A 27,792-nucleotide genomic window follows, 5' to 3' on the forward strand; every position below is an offset into this window, starting at 1 on the left:
ATGACGGCCAAAAATATCCCTGGCGCATGGTGCGGTTGGCAAGTGATCTAGCTCCTGAGTGGTTTTCGCACTCTCCGACATGTATCTTTGCTAGGACTTGCTTTCCTTCTTCTGGTGTTAGACACTTTAATTTGGGGTGTGTGAACCCTTGGTGGTAGACCTTGCCATTTTGGATGTTGTAGATTTGTCGCTCTTCGTATCAGTCGTCTTGCCTCGACTTTGTTGGGTGGTAGTGTGACGTCATGTTTATACTTGAGTATCTCATCCATCTAATTTGGGCTTACCTCAATTGTGTAGATTTCTGCCAGGGTTTTTGTGATGCTCGGCTTGTCGAGAGTCTCCACCCGAGTTTCGGTTGGGCTTTGGTGTGGTTGAGCTGTTGCTAAACGTGCCAGGGAGTCTGTTTGGCATTCTTTTCTAGAGGAATTTGTGTTATGTTAAAGAAGTTGAACTTGCCGAGCAGGGTTTTGGCATATCCTAAGTATGCCGCTAATTGTTTGTCTTTGACCTGAAAGGTGTCGTTGACTTGGTTGACCACTAGCTGTGAGTCACTGAAGATGTCGACATTTTTCGCTCCATAGTCAATGGCTAAAAGCAATCTTGCGATAAGTGCTTCGTATTCTGCCATGTTGTTGGAGGCTTTGAAGTTGAACTTAAGGGCGTACTCCACGTCAAGTCCCCCTGGTCCTGTGAGGATGATGCCGGCACCGCATGCTTTGGCGCAGGCTGAGCTGTCTACAAATAGATTCCATTGTGCAATTATGTCGGGAGATATTCCTGGCATGTCGTCACATGACCATGCAAAGACTGCCGCATTTTCCTTCAAGAATTGGGTGAGCTCTTTCGCTATCTCTGGAGAGAGTTGGGCTCTGATGCGCACAGTTCTTTTTGGGTGTTCGTCGGAGATGCTTACGACACCGAGCGACGTCTCCGGGTTGACGGGCTCTTTCTTGAAGTATTTCCTCTCATCATCTCTGGGATCGTCAATTTTGTCAGTCACTTGTGGTGTGTTGGCTACCGTTAAGATTTCATGGCGGCTTCTTGACCTTGATACCGTTGTAGAGTAACATTCTTCGTGCAACTGATTGGCTGCCCTTGACAAAGCCAGTGTCGTTCAGGGTGGGGAATTTCATGAGTAGCATGTACCCGGCGATGATGCACTTGAGTTTGTTGAGGGCGGGGCGACCGATAATGGCGTTGTATGAGCTGAAGCAGTCCATCACAATGAACTCGATGTGCACTTTCGCCGTATATGGAGCTGTCCCAATGGATAGACGCATGTAATCAGACCCCAGAGGTTGGGTTACGTCACCGGAGAAACTGAGTTGCGGCTCGTGGTCTTGCATGAGCTTTCTGTTGCGCTGCAGTTGCTTGTAGCATCCGTTAAATATGACGTTAACGGCGGATCCGCTGTCTATCAGCACTCGTTCGACGGACCATTTGTCGAGGATTGCGTCTATCAGAAATGGGTCGTCGTGGGGTGAATGAATGTCTCGTTCTTCCTCCTCAGAGAAATTGATTGGCTTCCAACCAGTTTTGGCCATTTTGGCGGATCAATCATAGCGGATGTTGAATATTTCCTTTGAGTGGTTAGCGCGGTCATAGCGCTTTCTTACCCTGTGCGATAAACTGTCTATGAAAGCACCACCGTCAATGGTGTTAATTCTCCGCTTTGGTTCGACATTGGCTACCACAGATGGCGGCTTTGTATTGCTCCAATTTCCCATCGCGGTATAATGACTCGATTGCGATTTTGAGGGCATTGCAATCGTTGGTGTTGTGGCCATTGTCTTCATGATATTTGCACCATTTGCAGGTGTTTCTTGGCTTTCCTACCCTTGGGGGTGGCGGTGGGATTTGATCCTTGCATTGGTCATAGATTTCTTCATATGATACCGTCAGGACTGTGAAAACCTCAACTTTTTGAGTACTTATGGCGGGCTTATTGTTGTGGTTGTCACGGTTGTCGCGGAGATCATTGTGAAAACATAACATCTGTGACCCTTGTTGTGGTATTGTTGCACCCTTTGCCGCTTGTCTTGGTAGTTGCTCTGCTGCCATTCTCTTTTTTTTTTGTCATTTGGTGGTGTGGTAACGTTTGGGGCGGTGGTGGTGGTGTTTCCTTGTTGGAATGTGGGGGGTGAGGGTGTTTTGAGTGGAGTTTGCGGTGGTGGTGTTGTTGCGCCGTAAGTGCTATACTCGGCTTAGGCGTGTAAGACTGCTTCATTCATGACGTAGTCATATGTGGCATTTGGGCAATTGCAGTTGAAGTGGTATAAGAAACTTGCCTTGAGGAGTCCTTGTTTGAAGGCTGCCAGCGCCATTGTTTTGTCGAGATCCCGACATCTTGATGTGACGGTCCTCCATCTTGTGATAAATGATTTTAACGACTCATCCGTACCTTGGTTGACACTGAACAATTGACTTGAGTTGTGATTTCCGCCTGTCATGAGGATGAATCGTGACAGAAATGCATTTGACAGGGTTGAGAATGAATCCATGGAGCCTGGTGGGCATTCAAAAAACCAGCTCATTGCCTCTCCATCTAATGTTTCGCTGAATAGGTGACAGAGAGTTGCATCATCAAACCCTTTGTTGTTGGTTACCCTTTTGAAGGTGTCTATGTGTACGAATGGATCTGTTGATCAGCCAAATTGGGCAATTTTAAGAGTTTTTGTTTATGTCGGCCTGACGGTTTGCAAAATTATGGCGGTGAATGGGCCTGGTCGTGCCGCGATGAACAGATTTTGAGCTAGCGATAGGATACATGTTTCAGCACTTAGTAACATTTCTTTTAGTTCCCGCATTTTTTCTAAGATCAAGGTGTTGGCGTCGGGGAAGGGGTTGATTTTGTGTTAACATTTGTTGCTAGGGTTCTGGCATGTTTTTAGTTGCCCTCTGCTGGCCTGCGTTGAATGAGTTGTCATAATGCGGCTATGAGTCTGCTACCTACTCCTGTACTAATTGTGGCGGTGGTGCTGGCTGTAATCCCGCTAGTTTAGGTGGATTCAAAGCGACACCATTGGGATTGCTGGTATCGGCGCTACTCTTGTCCTCGTGTTTGGGCTGAGCCTTGTGCTTTGTGAGTGTTCGCTTTGGGTCGGATGTGTATTCATTCCCAACGCCTTTTTTAGCTCGTCAAATTTTGACAGTAGCGTTGCTACTTGATTTTGGGCTTCCGCTTTTTTCCTTTCGCTCTTTTTCCCGCTCTCTGTTTGCGTTGTGCAAATCCGCCAAAGCCAACTCCAACATGGCAGCAAGATCTCGGCTTGGTGCTTGGCGGCTGGTGCCGGTTTGATTCTCCACAGCAGATTGTGTTGGGGGCATCTCGAGGGTGTTGAGGGTTTGACCTTCAGTGTTGATTAGTGTGGTGAACAATTCGCGGTTGACGGTGATTGCTGGATTCGCAGGGTTGACGACTTGATTTTTTTGGTCTTCAGCGCCATTTCCTTTACCGCTAGCCATGGTAGATTATGTGAGATGATTCTTAGTTCAAGAGTTTCCCACAGGCGGCGCCAAATGTTAATGCCCAGAATATCGCCACTTGATGTCAACTTTTGTTAACTAGGACAAGTGTCCAATATTCCGATATGTGATGAGTGCGTGTGGAATCCCACTATCTGTGGAGGGAAATATGACGGCGTCAAGAGGGGAGACCGTAGTTGGCGGTCTTCGCTCCTCCGATGTTGAAGTTAGCCGATATATATTTATGTGGACAGAGTAGCAGTCTATAGCTATTTAGAGGCATAATTAATGAAGAGAGAGGAGTGGACATTTTATATGCGATATAGTGAGTTGCCTCACTCTCGTTTTCAATGTGGGACTGATATGCTTCAGTTTGCTGAGTTCTGGTTCTTTCTGCAGGGATGACTTTGGGTGGCGAGTGTCGGCGCGTCGAGTCATGTTTTGGCCTGGAGCTGGCTTGTCGGTGAATGTTGTCTTGTTGTGTTCCCGGGAGTCACACCACCAAGGTCATTCCGACAACGTGATATGGTCTGATGAGTGCTGATTATTGGCCGGCAGATGTCATGTATGTACACTTTACTTCTTTGATTATTGAAACATTGTATATTGTTAAGTGATCTCTGCAACAAGCTCTACAATGTTTTTTTTTTTTTTGATTATCTAAGGCTCTAAGCTCAGAACAATGACTTTAAATTAGTATTGGGAATGTAATTACTGAATACTAACTCTAACAAGTAACAATCGATAAAGTGATGAGTATCGATAGCCATCAACTGTGGATAGACTCAACAATCAGCCCACCAGGGGCAAACAAAGGCAGACCGCAGACCTAACAAAAGGGCCAAAAGTGGGAACCCAACTAAACTAAACAACAATTCAGTCCACCAATTCCAATCCCGAGTGGGTGTCGACCTCTACCAACGCAACCATTGACTATGCGTCTAGTTTCACAACCGAATATCCTCCGAGGCACTCCACGCTAGAATCCTATTGACAGGAAATCGAAATCAACAATAAGATGTGCTACAACTTTTAAATGTATCATGATATGATGCGTTACTATCTTGATCTTCTCTACATTTCAGTATGTTAGTATAATTTTATAATTGGCATTCCCTCTTTTAACAAAACACTACTCATGAAGCCCAAGTCATGTGTTTATTAATTAAGCCCAAAGTGTGAGAGCCCAAGTCATGCTTATCCTTGTGGTTGTATTGCTGTCAAAATATCATCTTGAAGATCAGTTTGCTGTCAGTTTCCCATCTTAATTAGCATGATAGTTCAATTGCAACTTGCCTCTTCTTCTCTTTGAGGGCTGCCTTGCTGTCAAAGACCAAGACCAAGTTTGAAGAATAGTTCAATTGCAACTTGCTACCTCATCTCAGTTTGCTGCCTTGTTGTCGTGCTTCCCAATCCCATCTCATCTTGATGTCTTGTCCAAGATCAAGCTTCAAACTTGAAGATTAAAAGAAGACCCCTCTTCATCATGGCTCAGGTAAGCTCATACATGACATCTCTTTCACAAAGTCAATGGTTTTTCATGGGTTCCATTCGGGTGTCAGTTTTGATTAAGGAGTTGGAGTGTTTGGCTTATAGAATTGGTATTCCCAATGGAAATTAGGAGCATGGGTTTACATGTGCAATCTGAAATTAAGGGTATGGGTTTACATACTCCAATTGAGCTTAAGGGTTCTTTGAGTGAACTGTCCTTCCTCTTCCTCCTCTATATATATGGGTTCTCTGTTCCTATTCGGGTATTGAAAATTTTTGGGTTTTCAATCCCTTTGTTGTTTAAAGTTCTATCTCTTTGATTTTCTGTTTTTCAAAGTGTCTTGTTCCATGTTGAAAACAATTTGAAAAACAACAAACCATTCAATCATTCATACATATCATATCTTGCATCCCACGAGGTCATTTGGGTATTGCAAACTTCAAAGGTGAAATCTCCAAGAAGAACTTGCTGCTTTCATAGCTTGTTTCATAGCTGAGATTTCTGAGTTGTTCACTTGTGTAAACAATTAGCAAGGAGTGATTACAACAGTCTAGTGAGTTAGTCCAGAAGGATTGTCGCGTCAGTGTAATCCCTGAGTTGTAAACTTGTAATCTGTTTTTCATTAGTGATTTGGTTTTGGTCTTTCAAGAGTTAAAGACCATGCAGATATTTCTCCCTCGATAGAGTGTTTATTGCGTTAACAAAACATGTGTTCTTTATTGCTTTAGTTGGTTTGGTTGATTGTTCAATACATTCTGTTCAATATCAGCAGTTAGGATTGATCACCCAGTTGCAATCCCTGAGAAAGTTTTTGAACGAAAAAAATTGGTTGTGAGCCTATTCACCCCCCTCTAGGCTCCTTCTAGGATCTACACAGTATGTCAATATTATTAATAGCATAAGCCTCATTATATAGTGCAGTCACAAATTGAAGAAAATGTATTCTCTTGTATGCATGTTCTACTAACCAAAAGCCACGCTTTTGAATTCAATGTGTTCGTTTTTTTTCTTTTTGTTTAATGTTTTGTTGAGAGAATGTGGGTGTCAATGCATTGATGAATATATATATATATATATCTCACCCGACGTTGTTGTATTGCAAAACCCATAAACCCTCGTATTTTAGGAGCAAAGCTGCAAAAGAAAAGGCATGGTCAAATCATAATCCAACAACTAAGTAAGTCATATATGAGAACTTTGTTTGGCTCCAGTTTTTCTTGAGCTGGTCAACAGTCTCTTTTCTTGCGTGGGCATGCCAGCACCGTTCAGGTGCGGTCGTCGAGGGTGTCTGTTGACCTGACTTCTTTCGAGCGATTGTGGACGAGGAGAGCACCAACCTCATCGCGGGATTCTTTGTGCCTCGTGGTTAGGACTTTTGCTAAGCTTCTTCAAAATCACACAATCGATACTCGACGTCGTAGATCGAGCAGAGCGAAAATCACTGGGAAGTGGGGAGAACTTGCTAAAGCGTGACTTTAGCTTGGCTGGTTTGCGAGGGCTTTACCCTTGCTTGGCTGGTTCCGTAACCGTTGTGGTCGCGGTACTACAGTCGGCTCTCGAAGAGACTAGGACCGAAGCACGTTGACAGAGAGTTTGGTGGCACTGACAGTCGGCTCCTGAGGATTCTGGGACTGGAGTGTGGTCACCGGTAAGAGAATGAGAGGAGTTGCTCTGGAGAGGCTTGGATAATCGTAGAGATTAATTGATGAATTGTGTCCTTGTTACTTCGTCGTAGCCTCTATATATAGGCTACCAAGCCATAGTGATTGGCCTTAAACAAATCATGATGGGTTAAGCACTTAAGCACTAATGGAATCATGGTGGTTTAAACACTTAAGCACTAATGGAATCATGGTGGGTTTTCCAATTAAGCACTAATGGAATCATGATAGGTTTTCCCTATTGGCCACCATGAAATCATTGAAATGTAGTTGAATGCTTCCCCACATGCATGCCATATTCCTTAATTGAATGGAGTATGAATATTTGCATGGGCGTGCCTTTTCTTGCAGCTTGCATAATCTTCCATAATTCTGCAAGTAGGCTTTATTTAGCCTCTAAATAATATATTTCAAACTTGTCGACAATATATAGCTTGAGCCATTGGCTCAATTTCTCCAAGACACGCCTTGTCAGGCCAAAATGCTCATTTTGGGTTGAAACAACTTAAATAAAGATATCATCTTGCTTAATTATAATACAAGCCATGAAATGTCTGACAACTCACAAGATGATAATTTTTGACGTGAAAAAGAACATAGGAAAAAAAAAAGTGCCTGAATGCAAAGAAATCTGGTCTTTTAGTGTGAAATAAAATAGAACACAAAAATTCTTAACCAATACAGCATTTAAAGGCCACTAAATGGTGCTTTGATTCTTCATTAGTGAATTATCATAATGTTGGAGAAAAAATATTAATGACTCAAGGTAAGAAAAAACTTCTTTCTTTTTTATTTTCTCCCTTGTTCTGGTCTTATATATTGACCATGTCATATAAATTGACAAAACTACTACTTGAAAAATATGGAGGTCCAGAACTCCAAGTGTAATATTTCTTATGTAGCTTGGAGTTCAAGTTATATGTAATCTTTCTTATTGCAGGTTTCACTAACCAAATATCACGCTTATGGCTTCAATGTGTTCCTTTTTTTTCTTTTTGTTTAATGTTGTGTCAATTTTATATGTTTTTCCTCTTTATTTCTTTTTTCCCTTTTCCCTTTTCCTTTTCCCTTTTTCTTTTTTTTTCCTTTTCCTTTTTTCCTTGTTTCTTTTTTACCATGAGTTCTCCTTTCACTCACTCAATCCCGTTGATAATTGTTGTACTTAATCACCAATATGATATATAGAGGCTCGATCACAGGCTGACGTCTGCAAAGATGCAAAAGTGCGGATGCCGCTCGCGGAGGCTCGGATGGCGGCTCTGGTTCTGTCCTTGGAGACCAAGGACACTCCGGACGGCGTCAACATCAAGATTGAGGGCCAACGTGATCGAAGTCGGAGGTCTGCGCTAGAAGTTCAACAGAAACTCCGAGCAAACCAATTTCGACTTCGAACTCGTCACTAAGGAGGCCACCGACGAGAAGAATCTCAAGATGGAGACCTGGTTTGGCATCGGCAAGATTAGAGACCCCAATCATGCCGCCCAAAGCCTCCGCAAGCGGCGTCTGCACTTTTGCATCTTTGCAGACGTCCGCTTCTGATCCTCTCTCATTATATATATATATATGTGTGTGTGTGTGTGTGTGTGTGTCATTCGTCGTTGTTGTATATATTGCAGAACCCATAAACCCTAGTAGTTCATGAGTAAAAGAAAAGGCATGGTGAAAGCATAAATCCACAGCAGAGCAAGTCGTGTATGAGAACTTAAGCAAGATACCAATCTTGCTTAATTATAACACCATTCATGAAATGTTTAACAAGAAAGATGATAATTTTGACGTAAAAATGAACATGGGAAAAAAAAAGCTCCTGAATGCAAAGAAATCTAGAGTTTTAGTTTGAAAAAGAATAGAACACAAAAATTCTTAATCAATACCGCATTTGGAGGTTGCTAAGTTATTCTTTGATTACTTAATACAGAATCATCACTTTAATGTCGGAGAAGGAATATAAACGACTGAAGGTAAGACCGTAAGAACAAACTTTTGTAGAATAGAACACAAAAGTTCTTAACCGCATTTGAAGGCTACTAAATGGTGCTTTCATTCTTTATCACTGAAATTATCACTTTAATGTCGGAGAAGGAATATAAACGACTGAAGGTAAGACTGTAAGAACAAACTTTTGTAGAATAGAACACAAAAGTTCTTAACCGCATTTGAAGGCTACTAAATGGTGCTTTCATTCTTTATCACTGAAATTATCACTTCAATGTTGGAGAAGGAATATTAACGACTCAAGGTAAGAACATACTTTTTTCCCCTTCCTTTTGCTAGTCTTATTGGTCATTTCATTTAAATTGACAAAATTACTACTCGAAAAAAGAGGGAGGTCAATGTCAATTTTTGAAGGAATTTATATGAATTTTTTTTTTTAGAAGAAAGGTATTTATATGAATTGAGTCACCATTTTCTTTTTTCCTTTTTTATTGCTTGTCTCCGGATTTTATTCTTTGGTATTAGTTTTGTATTTACCAAACATTATCCATTGTATGTTTTTGCATTGCATACCTTGGTACAAAATACACAAAGTTAGACCCCGTTTGGGATTGCTTCGCTTTTAAAAAAAATCAGCTTTTGTTCAAAATTTTAGATTTTATTGTGTTTGGTAAATAAATAAAAAGCAGCTTTAATTGAAAGTTATAGGTCACTGGCAGCAGATTTTAGAAGCAGCCCAGAGGTTCCTTTTAGAAGCAGCCCAGAGGTTGCTTTTAGAAGCAGCTCAGAGGTTCCTTTTAGAAGCTGTTGTGGATCAAAACACGCTCTGCAGTTGTTTTATATACTGACAGCACTTTTAAAAATATTATTTACCAAACACGAAACTGTTTTAATTCACAGTTGATTATTCTCACAACACAGCAGCAACATTTTTTTTTTTAAAGTCACAGCAATCCCAAACTAGCCCTTAGTATATACAGTAGAGAGTTTTCAATTGCTAATTCAGAAAACCACATCACCATCTTTCCCTTATCTCTTTTCCTCCGGTGAAAGGTCAGATTGAGCAACTAGAACTGATAGCAGCGAACATGAGAGATCAAAAACCGAAATACAAAGTCTTTCATTTTCTCCCCATATATTAGAACCTCTCAATCCCAATCATAAAATATTCAATCGTGGTGGATCACTGTTGATGCTTGTCTTGCGCTTTGATATTGGTATCGCTGATGTTTCTGCATTTTGTTCTGATCCAGCCCTTCAGATCAATTCATTTTGAAGTGAGTAATTGGCTCAAATCAGTTCAAATTATTTTTCAAATCTAAATATGGTTAACTCGATTTGAATTTGATTTGTTTTAATATTTGTAGATGAAGGAGATTCCATGATGCCTTCTAAGTAAAACGAGTGAAGTCAAGCTTGCTCTTTTGCAAAAAAAAAAAAATCACAAGTTCAGTGAATTAAAAAAAAAATAGAAAAAGATTGAAACTAGGAGGAGGAGAAGAACACAGGAAATGAACACCCAAGTTTGAAGAAGATAAAGGAAGAGATGAGGAGTGCTTTGTATTTTAAAAATCTGATGCACAAGTTGATAAAGATTGAATACGGTAATCTAGGTGTAGGAATCAAATTTGCGATTGTATTAGTAATTTTTACGGGATCTTATTCAATTAAAACGTACGTATTCTCTCTCTACACCTTATCTACTAGAAAAAGCTATTAATAATAAAGTTTTATACCATTAATCTTATGAAACCTTACCATCAAACGTGCGGAGATTCTTCAGCCCACCTGGGCTCTGTTAATAGAGCGTGCAATGCACGCGTTAACAGATTCAGTCTAAAACCAAAAAAAAAAAAAAAAATCTGATCTTCAGTAACAATTGGGTTTACTGGCACGTGTTCTTCACGTGCGATGTTTATAATTGGGAAAGTCGACTTATTGTTCACGATGTTTATAACAGATTCCCATCGCCGGCTGCAAACCAGAGCAGAGAGTCGGCGATTGTCGAGGGTCGCCGAAACTTCATCGGAGCCCATTGGAACAGAAGATTTGCTACAAGTCCCTGCCATCCATATCTAATCAATATATGTAATTACCCATGTCAGCAGTGGAGTTCTCCTTTGGATTGATTGCTTAAATCTAAAGAGATTCAATAGGTTTGAATTGGATTGTGATTTTTTTTTTTTCTGAGGATTTTCCTGATTCTTCTTCAACCTCCTCCAGAACCTGGGATTTCAAAATCTGAATTCAACACTTTCACCCAAGTAGCTTTCTGATAACTAGTGGCTGCCTGTCGGAACTTCCCTATCATCTCCCCTAAGTTCGGGGGACCCTTTGATCTTTTTATCAATATAATGAACATTTTTCATCAACAATTGAGCAATGGAAGCATCCTTATAGTGCTTAGACTTGCCATCCAAATTAAACTGTAAAATTAAAATAATCCAAATTAAATGCAAAGCCAACGGGGTCTTCCCCTCCAATTCAGCAAAATTCCATATCCGGAGTCGTATGGTGGCCGGAGTACCGCGATCCGGTGGGTCTCCGACGTATGAATCAGAATTGACTCCGACGACGTCCATTCAAACACGGAATCAAGTCGTGTAAGTCGAGAATCTTGAAGAGCTTCTCGGCGACCTCTGGCTGATGCTGATGGCCTGGGAGAAGTAGAAAAGCTTAATTGCGTTTTTACTGGGTTGAGTGAAGAGTTTTTGTCCAATACTGTTTGAAACTGACGGTAATGGTCTAACAGATCATCCAATGGCTGAGATCTCTTAGTCGCTTAGGGGCAACCAGATCTCATGACACCACATCAGGTGACCCCCCACCTGGGTGGGTAGAAGAATTTTCGTCAAACGTGACCCATGATAAAGAAACCTGAGAATCAAACAGAACATAAAATAAAAGCAACAAGGGAATAAAGACATTATCTAGAACAATTAGTAGCCAAGAAACCTGACCCCTGATAAGAAACCTTAGCAATCAAACCTTGCTTCAGTATTGGTTATAAATAGCACATATCCAGCAAGATGTCTAGCCACACAAACAAGATCACTGAACTAGAGGGATCTATCATCTACATATTTCATTTAGAAAATATCGTTCCTATTGCCACCCACTATTGCTCTGAAATCATCACAGTTCAACTATTACTTAAACTACAGCAATGATTCTGATTCCGAGAAGCATGGCTCTCTCAAATTCAACGGAGCGAATGTCTTCAGCTCGTTAGCAAAGTTCCAAGTGGTGACGGCCAATACTGGGACGGGACTCGTACATATAAGATGCTGTCACAACAAAAAGTTCATGCGAATGAGAACTGAAAGCGATGTCCACCTTTCTCCGGAGGCTGACGAACCAGAGGAGGACCAATCCAAATGGTCGTGTACACTATTTGAGCCTCGACTAGCTGCTGATGGCAACCCCGACAAGGCTCGGTTGTTCCATGTCCAATCAAAAAAATATGCAACAGCATGGGACGAAAGTGGAAAAAAGTTCTCGAGACTACATGTCGATCAGATTGATCAGGGTACCTTTGAGATCATTGACTTGGAGTCACTGGTGATATTGCCAAAGCATGTGGCCTTCAAAGCCGGCAACAACCTTTACCTTCGGCATGCGGACAGTAATCAGCTCAGGTTCATGTCCACCGATAAGGGGGTTCCTGAGTCATGGTTCGAAGTGTCCAAAGATGGCGATGGAAGGGTGAAAATCAAGGTGTTCAACAGCTTGAGCAACAACTACCTGATGTTCAGCGATGCAGCCTACGGCAACTGCGTTTTTGCTTATGGAAACTCCAACGGCTACCCACCTCCCACCTTGTTTTGGCCAGTCAAGGTCGACAATAGTATGGTCGCTCTCAAATGCTTGAGCAACAACAAATTTGTCACCCGGCACACCGGTTATATACAAGACGGTCTGAACGTGAACGAGACTAGTACCACCATTTCAAACTTGTCACGCTTCAGGCTGGAAGAGCTTGTTCTCTCTAGAAGAATATACAATACCGACTTCGACCTTAAGAATGCCATAATGATGTAGAACAGATGGCAGCCCAATTTGAAGAACAGTTGGATCGTGCTAAAGGAGGAAAACGAAAAGTGACTAGTAGACGGGAAACAGCTCCACGGAGTCCGTTTGGGACGCACCTTACCTTTCCGGAAAGGGAATCGCGCCAGAAATCAAACTCGTCGCTATGCCACGACCTGTGGCCTTTTTCGGGCTTTCGGGGTCGTTTTGGACCTCAAAACTGCATTTTTCTATTTTCCGATGTTTTGGTTTTCCTAGTTATTTTCGGGTTGTTTTTGTCTTTACCCATGGGCTTTAGGGTTTCATTGTTAGTCGCCCTAGGGTTTATTTTCTTATAAATAAGCCGCCTTAAGGCTGCAGAACGCATCTTTTATCTTATTATCAATAAAATTGAGGTTATTCTCTTTTTATCTCTGGTGGACTCCAGAACCCTTTTTGCTTAGGTTTATTGCTGGTAAACCTAGTTATCAATCCGTCTACGTCAGGTGGTATCAGAGCAGGTCTTCCCTGTCTCTCCTATTTACCTTGGTAGCAATGGGTGAAGTTACAAAATCAGATATCGAAGCTCTCACAGCAGCGTTTACCGCTGCAATCAACACCATGAACAATCGGATGGACCAACAGATTGGAGAAATTCGTGGGTTGTTGGGAGAGAGAAACAACCACAACAACAACGGTCAGAATAGAGGCAGGGAAGGAGGCCAGCAAGTTAGGGCTCCACGTAGAGAGGTTGTTGTTGATACTTCAGAATCTGAGTCTGAAGAAGAGGTTGTGCAATATGAACCACAAGGACAAGCTAACCAAGATTACAAAGTCAAGGCCGAAATTTCTTTCTTTTCGGGCAACTTGGGTGTAGAAGATTATCTAGATTGGCAGCTTCAGGTGGACAGGTTCTTTGAGATTATGGAAGTTCCTGAACACAAGCAGGTTAAGCATGTTGCATGGAGATTGAAGAGTACTGCTGCAGTTTGGTGGGATAAATTGCAGAACACTCGAAAGAAGCAGAGGAAGCAGGGTGTTAAGACATGGCGAAGAATGAAGCAGCTGATGATGGAGAGGTTCTTGCCGGACGATTATGAGCAGATTCTGTACAAGTTGTATATTGAATGTGTCCAGGGAACTAGGACAGTGGCTGATTACACCGCTGAGTTCTTACGCTACTCAGAGCGTAATGAACTAGGAGAAACTGAAGGCCAGAAGGTGGCTCGCTATGTCAGTGGGCTGAAGCCTTCCATTCAGGACAAAATTGGGTTACAAACTGTTCATACTATGGCAGAAGCTTCAAACCTAGCATTAAAGGCAGAGTTGTTAGAGAAGCCTTCACGAGCTTCGTCTTTCCAGAGATATAACTACCAAAGGAGCACAGATTTAGCAAACCCCTCGACTGACAAGGGTAAAACCACACTGCAGAAAACAGAAGGTGCTTTTAGGGCATCCAATCCTCCTTTTAAAGGGGCTGGCAGTTCTAGTGGTGCTCAAAACAGGGCCCCGAACCAGAGGCTTAATAATCCTTATGCTAGGCCTACAACAGAAATTTGTTATCGATGCAACAAGCCTGGTCATAGATCTAATGTATGCCCTGAGAGGAGAACTGCCCTTATAGATGATTATGATGAGGAAGAAGAAGAAGTTGGAAGAGATGGCGATTATGATAGGGCTGAGTTTGCGGAGGAGTCCCCTGAAAAGGTTAATATTGTGTTGCAGCGGGTACTATTATGTCCTAAAGAGGAGGGGCAGCGACGCAATATTTTCAGGTCCCTTTGTTCCATTAATAACAAAGTGTGCAATTTAATTGTGGATAATGGAAGCTGCGAAAATTTTGTAGCCAAGAAACTGGTGGAGTATTTGCAGTTACCTACGCAGCCTCATGATGCACCTTATTCCCTCGGGTGGGTCAAGAAAGGTCCACAAGTTCGAGTTGTTGAATCCTGCAAAGTACCGGTATCCATTGGTAAGCATTATAAAGATGAAGTTATGTGCGACATTATTGATATGGATGCTTGTCATATTTTGTTTGGACAACCTTGGCAATATGATGTGGATGTGACGTATAAAGGCAGGGATAATGTGATGTTGTTTATGTGGAAAAACCATAAAATTGCTATGGCTCCTGTGTGTCAATTTGAGAAATCTGGTGGAAAGAAAGGGGAGAGTTTTCTGACCTTGTCTAGCAGTGAATTTGAGATGGAGGAGGCCTTTAAAGAATCTGAGGTTTTCTGTCCAGTGGTGATTAAGGGGTTGTTGGCTGCAGAAAAGGAAGAGGTGGTGATTCCTAAGGAAGTGCAGAATATGTTGGGCGAGTTTGAAGAGTTGATCGCGGATGAGTTGCCCAACGAGTTACCACCTATGAGAGACATTCAGCATCAGATTGATTTGGTGCCTGGAGCTAGCTTGCCCAATCTACCACATTACCGAATGAGTCCCAAGGAGAATGAGATTCTGAGAGAACAGATTGAAGACTTGTTGAAAAAAGGGTTCATTCGAGAGAGTATGAGTCCTTGTGCAGTTCTAGTCCTCCTTGTTCCTAAGAAGGGCAATCAATGGCGGATGTGTGTTGACAGCAGGGCCATTAATAAGATAACAGTGAAGTACAGGTTTCCTATTCCTCGTTTGGAAGACATGCTTGATGAACTAGAAGGTTCCAAAGTGTTTACCAAGATAGACCTTCGTAGTGGATATCACCAGATTCGAATCAAGCCAGGAGATGAATGGAAGACAGCTTTTAAGAGCAAGGATGGCTTGTACGAGTGGATGGTTATGCCATTCGGATTGTCTAATGCACCCAGTACCTTTATGAGGCTTATGAACCAGGTTCTTCGTCCTTTTATTGGTTCCTTTGTAGTGGTGTATTTTGATGATATACTGATATATAGCAGGACCAAAGAAGAACATCTGGTACACTTGAAGCAGGTTTTGGGAGCTTTACAGGAGAATAAACTGTACATCAACCTGAAAAAGTGTACATTCTGCACCAGCAAGTTATTATTTCTGGGATTTGTGGTTGGAGAAGAAGGCATTCAGGTTGATGAATAGAAGGTACGAGCTATAAGAGAATGGCCAGCTCCAAAAACAGCTTCTGAGGTGCGGAGCTTTCATGGTTTAGCTACCTGCTACAGGAGGTTTGTGAAGAATTTCAGTACCATTACTGCCCCTATTACTGAATGTTTGAAGAAAGGAAAATTCCAGTGGGGAGAGGAACAAGAGAAGAGTTTTGCCTTGATCAAGGAGAAACTTTGTACTGCACCAGTTCTCGCTCTTCCTAATTTTGATAAGGTTTTTGAGGTTGAATGTGATGCTAGTGGCGTGGGAGTAGGTGCTGTATTGTCACAAGAGAAGAAACCAGTAGCATTCTTTAGTGAAAAGCTGAGTGAAGCTCGTCAGAAGTGGAGTACTTATGATCAAGAATTTTATGCAGTGTTCCGAGCATTGAGGCAATGGGAGCACTACCTGATTCAGAGAGAATTCGTACTGTTCACGGATCATCAAGCCTTAAAGTACCTTAACAGTCAGAAAACTGTGAATAAGATGCATGCAAGGTGGGTGAGTTTTCTGCAGAAATTCCCTTTTGTGATTCAACATAAATCTGGTACTCTTAATAGGGTGGCAGATGCTTTGAGTAGGAGGGCTTCCTTGCTGGTCACTTTAGCCCAGGAGATTGTGGGGTTTGAGCTCTTGAAAGAGTTGTATGAGGAAGATACTGATTTTAAGGAGATCTGGACCAAGTGCAGTAGCAATAATGCAGTTGCAGATTTTTATGTGAATGAAGGATATTTATTCAAAGGCAATCGACTATGTATCCCTAGTTCTTCGTTGAGAGAGAAACTGATTAGAGATCTGCATGGAGGGGGTTTGAGTGGACACTTGGGCCGAGACAAAACTATTGCTAGCCTTGAGGAGAGGTATTTCTGGCCACAGTTGAAAAAGGATGCAGGAACTATCGTGAGGAAGTGCTACACCTACCAGGTTTCTAAGGGTCAGTCCCAAAACACAGGACTTTATCTTCCTTTACCTGTTCCTGATGATATTTGGCAGGATCTTGCTATGGATTTTGTGCTGGGATTACCCCGTACCCAAAGAGGTGTGGATTCTGTGTTTGTGGTAGTTGACAGGTTCTCTAAGATGGCGCACTTTATAGCTTGTAAGAAGACTGCTGACGCGTCCAATATAGCCAAACTGTTTTTCAGGGAGGTGGTTCGTTTGCATGGAGTGCCCAAGTCCATCACCTCTGATAGAGACACGAAATTCCTTAGTCACTTTTGGCTTACGTTGTGGAGAATGTTTGGAACAGCCTTGAACCGTAGCAGCACAGCTCATCCTCAAACTGATGGACAGACAGAGGTTACTAATCGAACTTTCGGTAACATGGTTCTGAGTGTTTGTGGAGATAGGCCCAAACAGTGGGATTATGCTTTGCCACAGGTGGAGTTTGCTTATAACAGTGTTGTACATAGTGCAACAGGGAAGTCTCCATTCTCATTAGTTTATACTGCTGTTCCTCGACATGTGGTGGATTTGGTAAAGCTTCCTAAAGTTCCTGGTGTTAGTGTTGCTGCTGAAAGCATGGCCAAGGATGTGCAGTTTGTTCGAGAATCAGTTAAGGCCAAGCTGGAACAAACTAATGCAAAGTATAAAGTTGCAGCTGACAAGCATCGGCGAGTTAAAGTGTTCCAGGAAGGTGATGACGTGATGGTATTCCTGAGGAAGGAGAGATTTCCTGTTGGTACCTATAACAAGCTGAAGCCCAGAAAATATGGTCCTTTTAAAGTGGTGAAGAAGATCAATGATAATGCTTATGTTGTTGCACTTCCAGATCATTCGATGGGCATTTCTAACACTTTCAATGTTGCTGATCTCACTACAACAAAAAACCTCATTTGCGAGGAACAAATTCCTCGCTAAAAACAGACATTTCGTCGCGGAAGTACTTCCTCGAGGAAATTCTTTTTGTCTTCAATTCGTCGGAGAATGCTCGTCAAGAAAAGCTTCAGCGACGAAAAAACAATGTCCTCGTCAAACCCTTTTCGTGATGAAATTTATTTGTCTCGCTGTTATTCTATAGCGACAATTTCATTCCTCACTCAAACCCATACTTCTTTCTCGTTAAAAAAGTTCAACGATTAGAAAATAGTCGTTAAATATATTTTCCGACATACTAGATTTGGTCGTGAAATTAATTATTTCCTCGCCAATGATAACTAAAATTAAAAAATGTAAATAAATAAAATATTTAAACTACTTTTTCTGCGACGAATTTTCGTCGTTACAAGGTTTGGGTGAGGAAGCTTTTTCTCGCTGTAAACTGTTTTCAGCGATGATATTTTGTTTCATTGTACCATGTATTCTTTCAGCGAGAAAAAGTTTTCTCGTTAAAGATACTTAACAACGAGGAATATGTTTTCCATCGGCGTTGGAACTACTGTTTTTGGGACGAAAATATTTTCGTCGTTATAAATAGCTTTGGGCGACCAAGTTTTTCTTCGCTATAAACTGTTTTCAGCGAGGAAATTTTGTTTCATCGTAAAATGTATATTTTCAATGAGAAAAGGTTTTCTCGATAAAGATACTCAACAATGAGGAATGTGTTTTTTGTCGGTGTAGGGACTACGGTTTTTGGGACAAAAATATTTTCGTCGTTATAAATAGCTTTAGGCGAGGAAGTTTTTCCTCTCTATAAACTGATTTCAGCGAGGAAATTTTGTTTCATCGTAATATGTATCTTTTCAAGAAGAAAAAGTTTTCTCGATAAAGATACTCAACAAGGAATGTGTTTTCCGTCAGTGTAGGATCTACAGTCTATAGTGAGAAAATTTATTTTTGTCGTTATTGATTTTAATCTATAGCGAGGAAATTTATTTTTGTTGCAGTTGTCTTCTTATTACGATACGACCTGCCAGCGATACATATTATTTTATTCTAAAAAGAGGATTCTTATTCAAAACTAGTTAAACAATAAACAAAATAATAATTCATAATGTTGTCTATCATAACTACTAATTGGAATAGTCTAAAGTCAATACTGAACTAAAAATGATCCAAAAATCAATGAACTTGTTTAACTGATACTAAATCCTAGATACGCATAATTAACTTGATGCTTGTTGGTTCATAAAGGTTGCCATGAACTGCTCAAACTTTTTGCCTTGCTCCTGCAATTCTTGGATCAGCACGTTTTGTGCATCAATCTTTTCTTGTTGAGCCTTTATAGTATCTTGGGTCTCTTCAAGTTTATCTTCTAACTCTTTATTCTTCTCAGACATTTCATCTATTGACGATCGAGAAGTGCTAGATGGTGGAGGCCTAGGGCCAAAACCACAACCCTTGATGTAGCCTGATTTTACTCCAAGGACCTTTGCACATATTTCATCATCATTCATGGTTCGAGTCCCATCAGGAAGGGTTCTTGTGCATAATCAAACTCGTATATATTATCAACACACATACAAATTAGCATAGAGTATATATGATACATATAAAAAATAAGAGAATATAACTCACCTGGTGATGCCACTGACTAATTTTAGGGCTCTGTCTTCTATCAAAAATTTGAGGACTTGTCGTCTAACCTGCATTTTATGCACCAGATTGTGTTAGAAAGCCTTTTTTTTTTTTTTTTTGAGTAGTGCATGAGATAACCAAAAAGCAGTAAGTAATCTCTAACTCGATTCCCAGGGCATCTTTAACTCAATTCTTTCCTATAGTATTGTTCTCAACTTGTTTGACTTTTACTCTTTATAAATTCTGATCCAACTTTACTTAAACTGAGTCTTTGTAAGCAGACCCAGTTACTCTTCCTCAGCCAACACCTTCTCTACTTATCAATCTAGCTATATATATACACCCCTAACACATAATACCCAACACCATTAGATATTTCATTATATGCTCATTTAGACATGTGTAAACCCATCAACAGAACTCCTCCACAATTATATACTATCTCCCTTTATTAAGGATTCCAATCATTAATTTTTCAACTTTATATAAGGTTAATATAGATCCTATCATCAAATAAAGTAACTGATTGTAAGACTAAAATGGAAGCTAAAAAAATTCTGAGTACACAGAACAAAATGATTACCTTAAGATCTTGAACTTGAGCTAAATTTTGGAAATGCTCCAGACTCTTTCCTGCACAAAAGGTAATTTAAGGATCAATATGTAATGAATTCTCCACTCTTACAACTGGATGTATTCTACATAAGGAATGATAACACAAGAGTTACAAGATTTACATATTATGATACAGAATGATAATTCTGCGGGGATTTCATGTGTAATGTATTATACACATCAATTAGCTGCATTTGTGGATCTTAGTATATGGACTGGAGGACCCAATAAATAGGTTATTAACTTATTATGTAGTCCAAGATCTCTTTTATGTTAGATAGAAAGGATTTGCTATCAAGGTTTCTCACTTCTCAAATAAAAATGTCTTCCAAATAAGGATTCCCATTACTTTCTTAGAAAATATTAATAACAGGAGATGACTCCTAGATACAACAATACAACATTATATGAGAGAATAGTACTTGTGCTTCAAACATAAGCCTTAATCATCTGAATTCAGTTCTGTGGTCTACATTACCGTGGCATTCATCTGCTAAAGCTAAACTTAGCATTTCACAACATAAGTTATTTTGGAGTGTCTTGGCACTACCATTTAATATTAACACAAGATTGGGCAACTATATTCTTATAATAATAGTGCAATGGATTGTAACAGAGGTTGCAATTGTATATAAACCAAAGTTTTGCAAGGAATTAACCAGAAAGATCAAAACTTTTGAAATACACAAATCACAAAATCATCAGAGAAATCCAAAAGCAATCACAATACTTGATCGGGTAACCAATAATGCAAAAATAGAGAGTATCCACCCAGAGCAGAACACAATCACATGCTTAAGATAATTGTTCAATTCTATATTATGATCGCAAGAGATCGAGACCCAATAACTCATGAAGATAACATACCAAAGAAACCCACAATCATCTGCATCCTTCAATGATTGCAAAGAATTCAATGTTGAATTGAAATTTAACAGCTTTTAACATAAGAGAGTAGAATGACCTTGACCGTGTTGTTGGCGGTGGTGGAGGAACAGATATGAGAGCTGCAATTATGTGTTTTGCTGAAGGCGAAGTGAGGGAGGTGACCAGGGTGCGCGTTCTTATGACCCTCCGTGAGAGAGAATGGTCTGAGAGAGCTTCAAAGATGTGAGATTGAGAGAGGATGCCACAAAGACGCAGTTGGAGTAGAGGAGAAAAACAGGAGAGATAGGATTATGTTCTCCTTAGGGTTTATCTTTATTTTTCTTTTTCTTTTGGATTAGGGCCGATTTGTTTTCCTCCCCGCCTTCGGTCATTTGGGCTTTCATTATCCCGCTTCTCTATTTGTTTTTTTTTGTCCAATATTTTGGTATGCCTTTTATAAAAATAAAAATAAATGTCCTCTATTTTAAAATAATAATAATAAGTGATGATTGACTTCAGCACTAGAGGACCCCCGATTTACATTAAGAGAAATATATTTTGAAATTTTGGTGTAGGGTTGAAAAATTTTGAATATAATTTTAGTAACTCAATGAGAATTGTTTTCTAGGAGGACAGATCTTGTTAAGGTGGAGATATCTAGTCGAGGCAGGAATATTTGGTCGATGTGGAAATATCCTATCAAGGCAGATATATTCGGTTGAGGTAGAAATATCCAGTCGAGGCGGATATATCATGTGGATGCAGAAATATCTAGTCGAGGCTGATATATCTAGTTGAGGAGGATCTCGATAGGACGAAACTCTTCAAGGAGGATTTGAGTGACGAGAGATTTGCTAAAGGAAAAAATCCGAATGAGGTACAACCTCTTTCAGATACAATCTATTCGAGGCACAATCCTTTCGAAAAAGAATTCTCTCAAGTGGATCCGAATGAGGCAAAATCAGTCAGTGGGGTTATTAGCTATCTTGGGTTCAAGACCCTTCTGCGAATAGAGGCGGCCTTGGAGTGTGTGGGTGGTGTTGCCGCACTATGCCTCCGATCTTTGCAGGCCTTGTTCTCTCACACACACACACACACACACACACATATATATATATATAGACACACACACACATATACTTTCCATGCTAAGGAGGTCCCTAGATTTTAAAATCTAAGAATTTCCTTGAATTGACTCACTTTTCAATCGCATATCCACATCTCGACTGTTCAATTTTTAGATCCTAAATCGATTAACCAAAAGGACAACTTCAATTTAAATTAGGGAAAAGAAAAACTAGAAACAAATAAATTGAGATACAACTTATACATGTATGTACTAAATCCAAGACTCGTACGCAAGTTTTTTTTCCTTTGTTTATGGCATTAACTTTCTGCCTTTCGATTGCTTGCTATCTAAGAGGAAGACCATCAAACCATTCTAATATTTCATCAAATATACACTGAATAGCTGCAAATTAAGGCAAAGCCATTGAACAGTAACGACGACCAACACAATCGAGGTATACATGCATAGCAACAAATTTAAAGAAGATCGAGTTTTAGAGAGAGGATGTTAGTAGGCCTCATCAAAAAGCCCGCGGATCAAGTGGGCCGATGGAGGCCCGCCGGCCCTGAGGGCTAAAAGCCCGGCCCGGCCCGTTAAAAAGCCCGCCTCGGGTGGGTAGTGGGCTGGCCCGCAAAAAGCCCGGCCCGTAAAAGCCGGTAAAATATTATATATATATATGTGTGTGTGTGTGTGTGTTATATATAGATATATCTATATATGTGTGTGTGTGTTTATATATATATATATATATATATATATATATATATATATCAATATATCATGTATGTGTGTGTGTGTGTTTATATATATATATATAGAGATATATATATATATATATATGTGTGTGTGTGTGTGTGTGGAAGTTCTTATACTTCTATATAAAATATGTATATATATATATATATTCTAAATATCGGTTGACCAATTCGATCGGATTCGAAAATATGGTGAAATTGGCTAAATTTTTTACCACACTCATAATTTATTGTAATAAACTCATCCAACGGTCGGTTTTTCCATTTTCTTTGAATTGATAGGGGTTGCTCTTAGGAGTGTATGATATATAAATATAGGTTTATAAGAGTAACTACGTTTGACCTAGTTGATCGAATTCGAAACGATAACCAAATTTGCTAGATTTTTTACAACCACCATAAAATATTACAATCTCTCAATCGAGCGGTTGGTTTCTCCAAATTCATCTTCCACTTCATGGTTGTTTTAGAATGGACCTCAACAATTTAAATGCAATGTATAAGTCATACAACTTTAGGAGACAAATTAGTATATGCCAACGTATTTGTAATCAAAAATTGAAATTTTTATCTTATGTCCACACACATCCATCGATGAATTATTTACAAGCGTGATGTAAAAAAATAAACAAGTTTTGCGTTCATCGTGCCATCGGTCAACCAAGAAAACATGCAAGTGACTCCAGTTGACCAATCCGATCGAGTTCGAAACTATGGTGAAATTGACTAAATTTTTAACCACACTCATAATTTATTGTAATAATCACATCCAACGGTCGGTTTTCCCATTTTCTTTGAATTGATAGGAGTTGCTCTTTGGAGCGTGTGATATATAAATATAGGTTTAGAAGAGTAACTAGGTTTGACCTAGTTGATCGAATTCGAAACGAAAACCAAATTGGCTGTATTTTTTACAACCACCATAAAATATTACAATCTCTCAATCGAGCGGTTGGTTTCTCCAAATTCATCTTCCACTTCACGGTTGTTTTAGAATGGACCTCAACAATTTAAATGCAATGTATAAGTCATACAACTTTAGGAGACAAATTAGTATAGGCCAACGTATTTGTAATTAAAAATTGAAATTTTTATCTTATGTCCACACACATCCATCGATGAAATATTTACAAACGTGATGTGAAAAAATAAGCAAGTTTTGCGTTCATCACGCCATCGGTCAACCAAGAAAACATCCAAGTGACTACAGTTGACCAATCCGATCGGGTTTGAAACTATGGTGAAATTGACTAAATTTTTAACCACACTCTTATTTTATTGTAATAATCACATCCAACGGTCAGTTTTCTCATTTTCTTTCAATTGCTATATGTTGCTTTTTGGAGTGTATGATGTATAAATATAGATTTATAAAAAATTAGTGCCTTTAAAAATTTATTTATCAATAAATTAGTATCTATATATAAATAAAGATTTTTTTTTGGTACAATATAGAATTATAGATATGTTATCTTTGATTGTATTTGATCATTATCCAATGAATTTCCAAAGCTTGATTAAAAAAAAAAAAATTGTGTCTTTAAATATTTATTTATACAAAAAGCCCGCAAGGCCCGGCCCGAAAAAGCCCGCAAAGCCGACTTTATATGGACGGACTTGGATCCGTCTATTTTTAATAAAGCCCGGCCCGGCCCGGCCCGCTATTATTTAAAAATATAGCAAGGCCCGGCCCGTTGACGACTCCTAGATGTTAGACGCTTACCCGCAAAGAAGAGTTTCAGAGAGAACTGATAAGAGAGAAATCTAATTAACTAGTAGGGTTTTGTCATCTTATTTTCTTTTATATATGTTTTTTTTTTTTTTTTTTTTTTATCAAGATCTTAATCATATTTTTTTTAGTGCCGCCAAAGGAAAAAATCTACCCGCTCTTTTTTTCATATAGCCAATTTTTCCCTTAAATACATTATTTTCCCACCAAAACCTGCAATTAATGATGAAATAATTAGATCATCACTAAATGTATAAAGGGTGAGGAAATCATTCGACATTCGTCACTGAAATTTGGCGCTATTAAATTTGGCGGGTCTTATACAATTTTGCGTCAAACTAGTAACGACAAAATCGTTATTTCCTCGCTAATTTTTTTTCTTTTATACGAGAAAATGATTTCTCGCAGAACAAGAACTATTAACGAGGAAACCGTAGTTTTGTCGCCATTGAATTTGGCGGGTCTGACACAATTTTCCGCCAAACTAATAATGAGGAAAGTGTAATTTCCTCACTAATGGCTTCTTTTAACGAGAAAATTATTTCTCGCAAAACACTGACTTTTAGCGAGAAAACCATAGTTTCATCGTCGTTGAATTTGGCGGGTTTTACATAATTTTCCGCCAAACAAATAATGACAAAATCTTTATTTTCTCGCTAATTGCTTCTTTTGACAAGGAAATAGTTCATCGTAAAACATGGACTTTTAGCGAGGAAACCATAGTTTCATCGTCGTTGAATTTGGCGGGTTTTACATAATTTTCCGCCAAACAAATAATGACGAAATCTTTATTTTCTCGCTAATTGCTTCTTTTGACGAGGAAATAGTTCATCGTAAAACATGGACTTTTAGCGAGGAAACCATAGTTTCATCGTCGTTGAATTTGGCGGGTTTTACATAATTTTCCGCCAAACAAATAACGAGGAAAGTGTATTTCCCTCGCTAAATGCTTCTTTTGACGAGGAAATAGTTCCTCGTAAAACATGGACTGTTAGCGAGGAAACCATAGTTTTGTCGTCGTTGAATTTGGCGGGTTTTACATAATTTTCCGCCAAACTAATAACGACAAAATCATTAATTTCTCGTTGAATGTCTTTTTCGCGATGAAAAAATTCCTCACTAAAGTCTCCTATTTCCTCGGTAATAACATGATGATTTAGGAGACCAATTTATGGTCACCTTTAGTGATGAACTGAAATATTCGTCGTAAAAAGTGGTGTATGGTGAGGAAACTATGTTTCTCGCAGAAAACCTAATGACATTTAGTGAGGAATCAACATATTTCTCGTAAAAAGTGACATTTACTGAGGAAAATAAATTCCTCGCAAAAAACTTGGTCGCTAAAAAGACTTTCTGTTGTAGTGTCTGCATGAGTTTCGTGAAGATGAGGCTCTTTATCCTGAAGAGAACTCGGGGTCGAGTTCTTCGGAGGTGGAGGAGACTGATGCAGAACAGATGGCAGCCCAATTTGAAGAACAGTTGGATCGTGCTAAAGGAGGAAAACGAAAAGTGACTAGTAGACACGAAACAACCCCACGGAGTCCGTTTGGGACACACCTTACCTTTCCGGAAAGGGAATCGCGCCAGAAATCAAACTTGTCGCTACGCCACGACCTGTGGCCTTTTTCGGGCTTTCGGGGTCGTTTAGGACCTCAAAACTGCATTTTTCTATTTTCCGGTGTTTTGGTTTTCCTAGTTATTTTCGGGTTGTTTTTGTTTTTACCCATGGGCTTTAGGGTTTCATTGTTAGTCGCCCTGGGGTTTATTTTCTTATAAATAAGCCGCCTTAAGGCTGCAGAACGCATCTTTTATCTTATTATCAATAAAATTGAGGTTATTCTCTTTTTATCTCTGGTGGACTCCATAACCCTTTTTGCTTAGGTTTATTGCTGGTAAACCTAGTTATCAATCCGTCTGCGTCACATAATCTACGGCGAGACCCCGGTCACCATGGCCACTGCAAATGCCACCAACAACACCTCAGTAGACAACACTGTGGAATTCAAGTTTGCTTACACGGAAAGTAAGAGCTGCATGTGGAGTGCCAGCCACTCGTGGATGGTGGGCGTGAGTGCCACCGTCGACTTCAAAGTTCCGTTCATTGGCGGTACTGAGGTCACTGTTTCCGCAGAATATTCCGGATCATACGAGTGGGGAGAGACAATTACATCCGAAAACACATTGGAGACTACCTACACGGTTACAGTGCCGGCACACACTTCTATATCTGTGAGCCTGATGGCAACCAAGGGAAAATGCGATGTGCCTTACTCGTATTATCAGCGGGACGTGCTTTATAACGGTAAAACTGTTGTCTATAAGAAAGATGATGGGTTGTACATGGGTGTTAATTCATACAACTTCCGTTACGAGGTTACCACACAGAAAGAGCCGGATTCTACAGCTGCTGATTCACCGCCTTCTGAGCAGTGGTTGCCGGATCCATCAATCTTCCCATCAAAACAACAAAAGATACCTCTACCCGTGCCATTTGGATCAACCACAATGCAAAGCCCGGTGAACTCAACCACCGCCCCGAAAAAAGAGTTGTCAATGAAGATACAGCAGCTCGATCTGCCATGAAACCCTAGCTTGATTGGACAGAAGAGTGACGGTTGTGGGTAGCTTCCAGAAACCTTCACGATACATACTCGTCCCGTAATGACTTATACCTATCTACGGGTTTAAAGGCTTGTTGCATATGCTCAATGCAATCAAGTATCCTGCGAAAGTGGAATTTGTGCTTTCTTTTTTTCAAGTTTTTTCTTTGATGATTGTGTAATAAAATCATATGACCTATGCTATATGTATATATAACATAGGTTATATGTGCGCGCGCATATGTGTGTGTGTCTGTATGTTTGTTTGTGTGTGTTTGTCTAAGGAATAAAATTTGTATTTGTTTTTACCTAGCTCCAGGAGGAATTACGTACGTACTTGTGAATGTTCATGGCAATTATTTTATCAAAGATGTTAGTGATCTCAATTCTTAACATAGTCCGACATACGTTGTTGGAACCAATCTTTGAAGTACAAAATCGAAAACTGTGTAAATTGACTTGTTGAAGCATTTTGTTTCTCCTTCGGGAAGATTTGTTTTGCTGTGAATGACTTGAAATACTTTTCCATGTAAATTTGCTGCAGAATTTGTTTGCTGAATTTAAAGAAAACAATAGTTCTCAGAAGCGAAACAATAATCTGTGAAAACATGCAAGTTCAAAGAAAGAGCTGCAATCTGGTAGGAGAGACTGTTTTAAAGATCCTTCTTTATTTAGATCACTCAGCATAGAGGTAAGAATTCATCTATGCCGATTGGAATTTTTATCCCTGTGGTTTAGAGAACAATGGTGCTAGTTAACATGAAGTTTGGATCGCTAGATTGATACCAAGTCATGGACTCGTGGTAAATATATCCTTTGTGTCCTCGTATAGAACGCGTATGTGTTACAGTACGTTTTAGCTTCTTTTTACATTCGTCTTTTGGCTCTCATGCACGTACCCCTAGCTTTTCTGTTAAAGTACTTATCAAACGAAAGAATCCTATAGAACTTCTATAGCTAGCATATTTTATAAAGCCTGATCGATGACTCTCTGATCAAGTAACCATGAATTTATGGCCTTAAATTTGGATCGTCAGAAAGTAGGGAGTAATCAATATCCTTATTGCCATCTCTTCCCGT

General features: G+C 39.8%; 1 protein-coding gene, 1 long non-coding RNA gene and 1 pseudogene across 2 annotated transcripts; 2 read left to right on the forward strand and 1 right to left on the reverse strand.

Moving 5' to 3' along the window:
- The window catches only part of LOC133745037 (uncharacterized), a 79,432-nt pseudogene that overhangs the window by 37,291 nt on the left and 14,349 nt on the right, over window positions 1-27,792 (forward strand).
- LOC133745018 (uncharacterized) lies at window positions 11,598-26,952 on the forward strand. The gene is made up of 2 exons (XM_062173025.1): window positions 11,598-12,581; window positions 26,035-26,952. The coding sequence occupies exons 1-2, from the start codon at window positions 11,860-11,862 to the stop codon at window positions 26,693-26,695; spliced, it is 1,383 nt and encodes a 460-aa protein (XP_062029009.1). The 5' UTR covers window positions 11,598-11,859; the 3' UTR covers window positions 26,696-26,952.
- On the reverse strand, window positions 18,525-20,922 carry LOC133726199 (uncharacterized). The gene is made up of 3 exons (XR_009854710.1): window positions 20,657-20,922; window positions 19,661-19,710; window positions 18,525-19,145 (listed from the first exon to the last, which is right to left on the reverse strand). It is a non-coding gene; the product is annotated as an uncharacterized LOC133726199 (long non-coding RNA).

The sequence above is a fragment of the Rosa rugosa genome, chromosome 1 (assembly GCF_958449725.1).
Source record: "Rosa rugosa chromosome 1, drRosRugo1.1, whole genome shotgun sequence".
In the NCBI taxonomy this organism is placed as follows: Eukaryota; Viridiplantae; Streptophyta; class Magnoliopsida; order Rosales; family Rosaceae; genus Rosa; species Rosa rugosa.